Source organism: Ochlerotatus camptorhynchus, unplaced genomic scaffold (genome assembly GCF_037179485.1).
Source record: "Ochlerotatus camptorhynchus isolate MF236.1 unplaced genomic scaffold, CSIRO-AGI_Acam_v1.1 ptg000105l, whole genome shotgun sequence".
Lineage (NCBI taxonomy): Eukaryota > Metazoa > Arthropoda > Insecta > Diptera > Culicidae > Ochlerotatus > Ochlerotatus camptorhynchus.
This window is the reverse complement of record NW_027040595.1, coordinates 3,976,165-3,986,236: the sequence shown is the minus strand read 5'-3', so window position 1 is coordinate 3,986,236 and position 10,072 is coordinate 3,976,165. Positions and strand designations below refer to the sequence as shown.

Genomic DNA, 10,072 nt, shown 5'->3' with positions numbered 1-10,072 from the left:
GGGCGTTTTTTAAGCTTACATGTTTAATATCAGCTGTATATCAGCCCTATAAAACAAAAAGGGGTAACTGTTTGTCACTGGGATAACAAAAAATCGTTTTGCATTTCGATCAGTTTGAGATCCTCTGAGAATTAAACAACGAAAGTTTTTTCATAAGCGAATGAAGCAAATTTGGGTGACATTGTAATATTGGAAAATACCGATGAATTCTTCTTGCACTACTAAATTATTCTAAAACAATCGAAAACACTGGCTAGACTAGAGAAGTATAACATCTTATAAGGCATTTTTTTAGTCGAAGATGCTTATGACATGTTATAAGCGCTCTAGTCTGAACAAGGCATAAGATTGCGACTGTCAAACTGTTCAATTACAAATAAGCTAAAACTGGTTTAACAAAACATGCCTAAACAACATTTAGGAAACAAAACACAAACATATAAATAATTAAGGAAAAATGTAAAATGCCTTAACGCCTGAACCTTCAACTGATAAGTGTTTTTTTTTTTTTTTGTTCATAAGATGAATCAATATTCGTTTCTCACTTCTATTTTGAAGAAAGGCGAATCTTGCGGTGACTACCATTCTTCAGCTCTCTGGTCCTTAGAAGTAGGTATAAATCAAGTAAAGTCTTTATGCACAGACAGAACAGCCTCTCACCAGGTATATTCGAAAAAAAAAACAAAGCTAATATTTTAAATTCAATCAAATTTACTGCGCTGCGCACTCTGTTGGAAGCGCGAGAAAATCGGATTATTGATATCGAAATTGCTGCCACCACCGAAGGCGGCCCCTAACCGCGCTGTGTTCGTACTACTTACAAAAGAAGACGACGGTATGCTTGCACCAGCATCCATCGGCGATCCGAGTCCAGTCGCCGATGCATTGACATTCTGTTGCTGCTGTTGTTTCGTTGCATACAGTGGCATTCCCATGAATTTGGGTATGTCTTGAGTCTGCGAGGCGTTGGGTTGCAGCAAGCTGGTTCGCCTCCGAAGACCGATCTCCGCTGGTTTGGTTACGGACTGATAGTTGAACATTCCCTTGCCAACTGGATCTGGCAGGAGCGATGCTGCAGGGTACCAGGCACGATACGTGAAGAACCATGTCAACACAGCGATTATTCCGCTTAGCACTTTCTCTACCATCCTGTGGTAGTACAGCATAGTACCGACGAGCATAATGTCCCATAGAAGCTGCAACATGGTCATACCAACGAACAGCAACCGAATAGTAGGGGTAAATCGATTGTAGAAATATTTTAACGCTTTCAAATCGTCATCTTTTAAGCCCTTCAGAGGATTCGTTGTTTGCATCCTATCCTGCTTAGTGCGGTTATGCTCCTCGTTCCGAAGGTGTTCTTTGATAGTCTCCCAGCCAATGATTGACCGAGCTTCTTCCATCAGCACCAAGCTGGAATACATCAATATAAACGCGTGACCGGAAATGTCAAACCCATTCCACAGGTGACCAGCTTTCAAGCAACCAGATTTCGAGTCAAATCCACGAATACTACAACGTCCATAAGACGATTCGATAACGTTGAAAAATTTGGTCCAAACAAACCAAAATCCTGTAGCGATTCCCAATCGTGGAAGATGATTCCTCACCAGTCTCTGGTGGTCTCCACAGCAAACCGTGATGGAGGTCATCGCCAGGAAAGGTAGCGAAAATAGCAGGGTCCATGCCCAGCCCATCTTCACAAAATAAACGTTAAACAAGTTATCCGCCTTCGCCAAGTATGTCTTTGGATACGGCAGAAAATCTCCGATCAAGGATACGATAAATAAACTACCCAAATAGAGTGGAACTTTTAAATTCGTGTCGAAAAATATAATCTTCTTGCAAACGTGCAGCACCATCATTGTCAGCACTTCCTTGACCGTCGTCGGAGTAGCCGTGGGCCGTGTTCCTTTGGCCTCGGCGCGGGCCGTTGTGTCGTTGATGCCCGGCCGGAAGTTCATGTTCGGTCGTGGTGGGGCACCCATTTGTGTATGAATTGGCTTCCGCTTTGTTGCCATTTGCTTTGTGCGTTCTGTAATAAAGTTACACAAAGACAGTATTATTCTACACAGAGAAAGTACTTTACGCTTCGCACATGCAAAAACGGAATAAAATGCGGTTAATCGAAAAATCTAATTATGAGAAAGTAAATCAAGAGAGATTAAAAATAAACATCAGCCTAACAGCTTTGATCCCGCGTGTAAGAGCGAGACAGAACGAGGATCCAGCTGGTTGAAGATGTTCCAAAAATAAAAACGTAATGATGACGAGTATCAAAAAATGGACATTGAACAAACTGGGAAAATACTTACATCACTTTGTTGACGCGTTATGCCAAAGGTCAGGGGAAATTTACATACACTTAAAATGATTTCCGGTAGCGGCTATTCGATTACTACTGTTCGATTCAACAAAATGCTGACTGAAAGCTATTACTAATCACTGATTATTTTCTAAAAATTTCTTCCAATCTAATTCCCGAAGACATGACTGACGTTTTCTTTTATATCGCTTGTTGCCACTTTTCATCCGAATGTCATTAAAAGAGAAAAAATAAGGTACATGAATGTCAAGTCGAGCAGTGTAATAGAGCTGATTTCCATTTTTTTAAATAGGGGAAATGGATGTAATGTCAGCTAAATGCTCCTAATTTGGGCCCATACATAAATTCAGCAATCGACTAAATTATCAATAGCGGCCAAAAATATCCATTAGTACCGTCCCAATAACGCATTCATCTAGATAAAATTGATAAATAGCAGATTTTTAGCGATGGTCCCAATCCATACGCCAACATAAGAGCCATTTCCGAGGCCATTTCCCCTATATGTTGAAAATAATAGAGATTTCTCAAATGTGATTGTGTCAGTGATTTGTTTTCATCCGGAAAATTTTCCACTATGAGGTTTGGAGATACCCACTACTAGCGAATTCGTTTATTATTCAGTTCCAACCTGGATCGGGTATCAAGATTGGGTCTACTTGTTTTCTAGCAAACGTCAGTTTGATCGTTTGTTTTTAAAACCTGGCACGGGTCGAGGTTCGCACTGACAAAAAGTTCGGGTTCGCACGGGTTGGAACTGGTTCCAACCCCGATAATAAACAAATTCGCTATACGTCTTCCAAGCTACGAGAATCACTGCCAATCGATCAATGTCGAGCCCTTACGTATCCGAAAAGATGTTTTCAGAGCCTTAACCGTCGCCGATACTCTGCAATTAATGTTCAGATGCACAGAAAAAAAAAGTTGTTGAATATTACATCCAAACTCCTGCAACCAGGTCAATCCATCGGTTGTGTAATATAACGTTGTACGATGTACATCGATTTTGCGAACAAAATTACATCCATTGATGTAATATTTCATCTGCTTTTTGCTATTACATCATTATTTCATACATCAGCTTGAATTACATTGATCGATATTACATTTTTTTTTGCTGTGTGGCTACTTTTCTCGTGGTTCTAAGAAGAAAAAATCTCAAAATAATAATGTTTTATTTCAAAGTTCGAGTGGTAGTAAACGTCATTTTAACTGCTCGAATTGGTTAATTTAAAATCGTTAGTTTCCACCGGTTGGTTCAACCTCGATCACTACGCAACAGTCTTATGCTAACCCGAAAAAAAAATTACAGTGAAATTTTCAGTGGAAACAATGCTCTGACATTAATATTTATTGTCGACAATAAAAATGATTGTTATAATGTTGTACCCTTCCGAAAACGGCAAAACTGCTACCTATCTGTACAATGAATGTACATAATAAAATGTTGTTACAATGATTTTTATTTTATTTTTCATTTATTTTATTGTTAACATGATTCGATCACGAACAATAATGAACAACTCTATTACAATAAAAATTGTTGTTACATTAAATATTGGTGTGTTTTCATTGTGGGTTACTTCACGAACAATAAAAATAAATCTGATTGAAGCATGCAGACTATGAGAGGGTCAGCAACACTGCCAATGTAATTAAGATAGGCGCTGCTCATATGGCTCTTGCTTTGACAGTTCGTTTGGCTCTATTCGTTGCCAAGTCAATTGAACGCCTACGACCAGATCGGTTTGAGTTGAACTCAACTCTCCTGTATCATCTAAATCCCGCTTAATGCAGACCTTTTCCGTGCAGTCAATAATCATACAATAATAATAGAAAAATCCACCACTTGAAGATGTCATGAAATAACTCTCAGGTGGAAGCATATTTCATGGGTTCCAGTTGAATGCATTAACTTATCAACGACCCTCAACCACCAAGGAGACGTGACCTAGAGAGATCGAGTGCAGGGGAGTTGGCTTCCATTTCTCACAAGTTCCGGATCGAATCTCAATCCATAACCAGTAAAAAAAGGAATCACCCGTAACATACATACCACCCCCTTCACTTCCCGGGGCGATGTTTTATTTTTTCGATTTATTTTTAAAGTCGATAAAGTAGATCTGTCAAGCCAACATATACACTCTAAAGTACACTGTTATTTTTTTAATCAATAAATTCGCCAACCAACAGTAAAATAACAATAATATATAATGTTTTTGAAAAAAAATTGTATGGGGAAATCACGAAAATTTCATTGTTAAGATACTTAACAACCCCCCTTTTTTATTGTAAATTTTCCATTTACCATGAAATTTACTGTTTTGTACAACATAAATCAAGGTAAATTTATTGTAGACGTAACAATATAAATCATTGTTAAGACAATAATTTTCGTCTTATTGTTACATTGTTTTTTATTGTATTTTTGTTGTTATTTTTTTTCGGGAAGACTTCCACTTCTTCGAACTAATTATAGCTTAGGGAGCGCTATTTACGGCTTGCAGCGAGTGTTCAACCAAATAGCGTCGATGTTCGATTGACACGAAATATGCTTCGTCGAAGATTCTCTGCCTTTTTTGCTGACCGAAGGAGCTTAACGCCCAACAGCTAAGTGTAAAATTTTATACTTATAAATTTTTAGTAACTTGACCTCGAACTTGACAATGCTTTCCTTGTTATTTTCGATTATAACTGTAGCACCGACAAACAGACATGAATGACCATAGCAAACACAATAAAAAATTTGACCAAAGCACACTACACGGATAAAAATCTCCTTATACCTTTTGGCAAATTTCTATGGCTGATTATTCATAAAATGTATAAGTCAGCTAATAAGCAGACGCCTTGCAAAAAGTTAATGAAGATGATGTGTCAAATGACATGTATAAGCGGTCACACAAAATAATTGATTTTCGTTTCGTGTACTGACGTCTGGCTCCGTATTCGTGGAAATATTTAGCTAAGCCATGAACCCGCATGCAAAAGTTATGGATTGGTTCGTGTCTGATCTATTCTAGACAAATTATCTTTATCTAGATATAAAAATCCTATGGTTTTGACAGTTGTGATCACAGCACATTTAAATCGGCCGCTTACGATTTTCAGGCATGTCAGAATTAAGTGTCATGTCGGTTTGTCGGTAACTGTATATCATTGGGACTATTTCTAGTCTGTTGATGCAAACATAACAAATAAACAAATAAACAATTAAAAATTTTCGCGTTGTGTGAGTACGATAAACGTCAGCAAACTCTATAAGGTGATCCATGCAACGAAGTTGATCTGACAGCTAACAGCTGTGAGTGTATGAGTGATCAGATGTTGCTGATAGATGTAAATATAAACAAAGCTATTTTCAATGTGAAAGATCTGCCAGTTCAACAGTGAACTGTCAAAACTTTTCGGAAAACAAAATTTAATTTCCTCGAATCCTTCATCGTCTGCGAACCAATGTGCTTTCCTCCTACGGAACGGGAATCGCCACCCATGTAAACAGAGTCCCAAAGTGATGATTCTGTGGTCGTCTTACGCTCGATTCACCATGGGGCCTGCAACTTGGAGAGATTTGCTGCTGGGGAACGTCCAGTGCCGTTTTTATCATCAAAAGTGGAAGCCGAAAACGATCAGAGCTATCGAAAACAAAAATCTAGGCACACAGAAAGCTACAGTAAACATAAACAACAACGGTGAAAAGTCATTGAGTGTATGCGTTAATGTTACACTGTTACTTTTTTTTTTTTTTTATCTTTGTAGCTTTCCGCTGGACAGTGAATATCATTAATATTTATACTAAAAACTATAATAACTACAAATTTGAGCAATTTGTACACCAAATATTACTTCAGACATTACTCAGATTTTGACAACCTAATGCATCAGACAGAATTGAGTACGATCGACTCACCCGGTGAATAAGCGTGGGGTACTGCGCAGGCTTCCGGAAATCTCACGCGTACACAAATGCGACAGCGAGCTGTGAGACGGAGCGTCGCATGACTCTCAAATCCATGGTGTGCTACATTAATTGTACAAAAGAGAGACCAGAACGATGCACGAAACAAGCTACACGCTCTCAACAAATTCGAGCGCTTCAATTTTTTTTTTGTCTCATCACGTTGCTCTTTGAATGCGACGCATGTATTCAATCACATGCGACTGTTTCATTGAAACATCTCAATGCGCTCTCTCAGGGCGCCATCGGCGTGCGCTGTTTCGCATGCCTTGACTCTCGCGGTCCCATCATATGAGATGTTGTCGGGTAACGAGACAAAGGACTGCAAGGTTTGTTCACAGAAGACTTGTGTGCCCTTTTCACATGTGGCTTTTAAAATGGGGTGAAGTTTTTAGATGGTTCCAGAAATATCTTCTGGTATAGATTCAAGCAGACTCAACACATGGTTCCAGAGATCTACTGGAATCACCGTAAGATCACCACTCAAGCTAAAGGAAGGTAAAAGAAGACTACGTGAGCGGTGGATGGCAGCCTTACACAGCAAAAAAAATGTAATATCGATCAACGTAATTCAAGCTGATGTATGAAATTATGATGTAATAGCAAAAAGCAGATACAATATTACATCAATGGATGTAATTTTGTTCGCAAAATCGATGTACATCGTGCAACGTTATACCAACAATCAATACGAAACTAACGATTTTAAATTGGCTCACCACTTTAGTAGCCTATTGGTCCCAAGCAAACGATTAACGTACCCTATTCTAGTTGAAATTCTATTACTACACTATGTTTGTTTTGATTCGCTATGAAAGTTTGACAGATAACATCAGGGGTGTGTGGATTCATGCAGAACATGCAGGGGTGAGTGAAATAGCTTGGGACTGCTTGGGACCGTTGTTCTGGTACTGAGTGAGCCAAAAATAATAATGATTTTCTTCGGGACCCAGTGGTCTTAGAGTTACCCGCATAAACGTTAACCACATTATGACCTTAACAATAATGGTTTATCTTCCTTCCGAGACCATAATGGATATGGTTCCATTGAACATAATCGAACCATAGCTGGTTATTGTTTTGACCATATTGGTTAATGTTTTTACAGACCTGACCATAACATCAATGGGCTGTTAAGAACGTTTACCGTACGAAAAATCACAAATCCTCATGTACTTTCAACACAACAAGTGTATTGAAACTTCATCGTTTATGGTTCTCCAATATGTAGAAAACATTATTCACAACAGTCGTGGTATTGTAAAATCGTTCGTTATAACCATAAATAATATCCCCGCTTTATGGCTTTCGTAGTGTAATTTAACCATTACTGCTGAAATTTTAATGCATTCCCACTCTATACGTACCATATACAATGTGATCTATAATATTGTCATAACAAATTAAATACCTTTTTAATGGATTAAATCAGTTTTATTTATTGTACCAAGCAAATGGTTGGATTGAGCATAAAAACATTATTAAATGAATGGAGAAAATCGTTTCAAATAAAAAAAAAAATAACAAAATATTCGTCTTTATATTTAATAGGCACCAGCTGTATCCTGTAAAGGCCTTTTTCTAGGTGCGCCGAGCAGCCGCCTTATTTAGGTTGCTTATTTTTTGCGCAAGGTATTTGCGCACATTCTTCTCGTTGGCGAAATACATTATTTCCTTTACTTTGGATGGGCCCAGCTTCATGGCCACACGTTCTACAAGCTTTTCTGTAAATAAAAAATGCATCAGAAGAGAACACGGTAAGATTTAACTCATGAACTTACCGCAAATAAATTGGAAAATGCTTGGAGTGATCTGTTCTCGTGCTGGATATAAGGGGGTCCCATCTTCTCGCTGAAGATTTTTAAATCTTGGTGTTTGCTTTCCGGTAACGCTCATATTCATTAATCTCTCCGTCCCAAAGAAATGAATAGCAAGATTGCAGACAAAAAGACTGTCTGACTGCGACTCATAATCAATTCTCTTGATTTCCTCTAGAGATATGTCTATTGAGTCATCTGTGGTAAAGTTAACCTATAAAAATAAAATGAAGATATCCTACATTAAACAACATCCACAATGTTTCCGGCAGTACAGAATAAAATTCGCTGAAGAGTTTCAACTGACAAATAGTAATTCAAATAAGCTTACCGACGGTATCTTTCGGTTGTCCTTCAAATCTTGCAATTCGCGGGAGAGTGAAAGACTGTGGTCCGCGGTTTGCGCTTTCTCCCTTTCCAAGTCTGCAATTTTGTTTCTCAGTTTTTTCAATTCAGCTGTTCTCCGAGCATTGAGACTGCGGAAATAGTCACATTTAGGACATTCCAAATCGTTATCAATATCCCTGGGAGATGTTTCTTCTTTCTCGCCATTGGTTGTTGTGGCCAGCTCGGTGGCCAGCGGTGTATCGAACTGCTGGGGCGATAATGGTTTGGGAAAGTTGGACTCTACAGGATTTTCTTCGGTTTGCTGTGATGGGATCTGCACCATTGGAATGTTGAATACTATCTGTGAACAGGTGTTACTAGTAGCCTGTCTTGTAACCGGGATTTCCTGAAGCAGAATTCTGTTTTGTAAATGTTGTATTTCTTCTGATGACATCTGAACCAGAGTCATGTCATGCTGATCGTGTAATTCTGGACGTGTTACATTTGGCACAGCATTGATTGAGAGATTAACTGCATTTACTAGTTCATTATTCCTGACTTGTTGAATTGGTTCGGATCGATGAGTTGGCACGTTAACCACTGTGAATACAGAAAAAGGTTGAAAATTAGAATCACTTTGGTCGAAACACGTATTTCTTTCTGGCATTGCGGTGTCGCACATTGCATGCGAGGATCCGATCTTTTACCTATATTTTTAGTAAACAATTCTAAGCTTACCTGATGTTTGTGTCGAGCTTGAGAAATCTTCCTCTGATGAGTCCATTTTCGTATCAACCCTGTGCAAGTTGCCGAGCAGGGAGAACTATGAACTTCGTCCACCGTTTGAGCATCAGGGAACATGGTTTTCGGATTTGGTTCTAATGGATCGTCAACCCTCTGTGGGGGGCCCTGAATCTCCGTCTGCTTCACTGCAACGAAGACGTATCCGGTATTATTATGCTTATTATGCGCAGCTAGCAGTTTCTGCAGCTAGAACGAGCATATTAAGGTGTTACACTTGACATAATTATCTTATAATTATTTAAACTTACTTCGTCGTTAATTTCCCCTCCATTTTGAGAATTTGCACGCTCCTCCAGCAGGTTTAATTTTCGATTGACCAGCGTGGGTGCATTTCTTGGTTCTGTGGGAAAATATGTACATTTCATTATTAAAAATGTATTGTTAATAGTTTAAAATACCTACGCTTAATGCTGCGTGATTTATAATGCTCGCGAGCAGCTTTCTTCTTCGGCGACATGGTTTTTTTTTTCAAATTGAATACTGCGCAAAAATGGCTAACTTTTCTGATTCTGAATCAAAACTGCGAAAGCAGTGCTGCACACTAAGAACAAATAACTCAAATGTAGGTTTACTTTACCCAAATTGGACTACACTGAAACAGGTCAATTTCGTCTATAACCATAGAAAAACATTATCATACAGTTCCATTTAATGTTCACATTGAAAAAACAGGAATGTTAAAGTTTCTTATGGTTAAGGAGTATACGCAACAATTTAATAAAGGTTTTGTATATGGTAACTATATCTTGTACAGTTGAATTACATTATTACTGTAATGAATCAAGTATACAGAAACCATAATCAATATGGTAACCTCAATTCGAACCGTTGGGATAAAGT

At 38.4% G+C, this 10,072-nt stretch overlaps 1 protein-coding gene across 1 annotated transcript; it reads right to left on the bottom strand.

The window, feature by feature from the left end:
• Window positions 1–693: 693 nt before the first annotated feature.
• Fitm (acyl-coenzyme A diphosphatase Fitm) lies at window positions 694–2,463 on the bottom strand. Its single transcript, XM_065219561.1, has 2 exons — window positions 2,316–2,463; window positions 694–2,035 (listed from the first exon to the last, which is right to left on the bottom strand). The coding sequence occupies exon 2, from the start codon at window positions 2,019–2,021 to the stop codon at window positions 702–704; it is 1,320 nt and encodes a 439-aa protein (XP_065075633.1). The 5' UTR covers window positions 2,022–2,035; window positions 2,316–2,463; the 3' UTR covers window positions 694–701.
• Window positions 2,464–10,072: the final 7,609 nt, after the last annotated feature.

Excerpts from the sequence above, each read along its gene's own strand:
- Fitm (XM_065219561.1), bottom strand. The coding sequence starts at position 2,021 with ATGGCAACAAAGCGGAAGCCAATTCATACACAAATGGGTGCCCCACCA.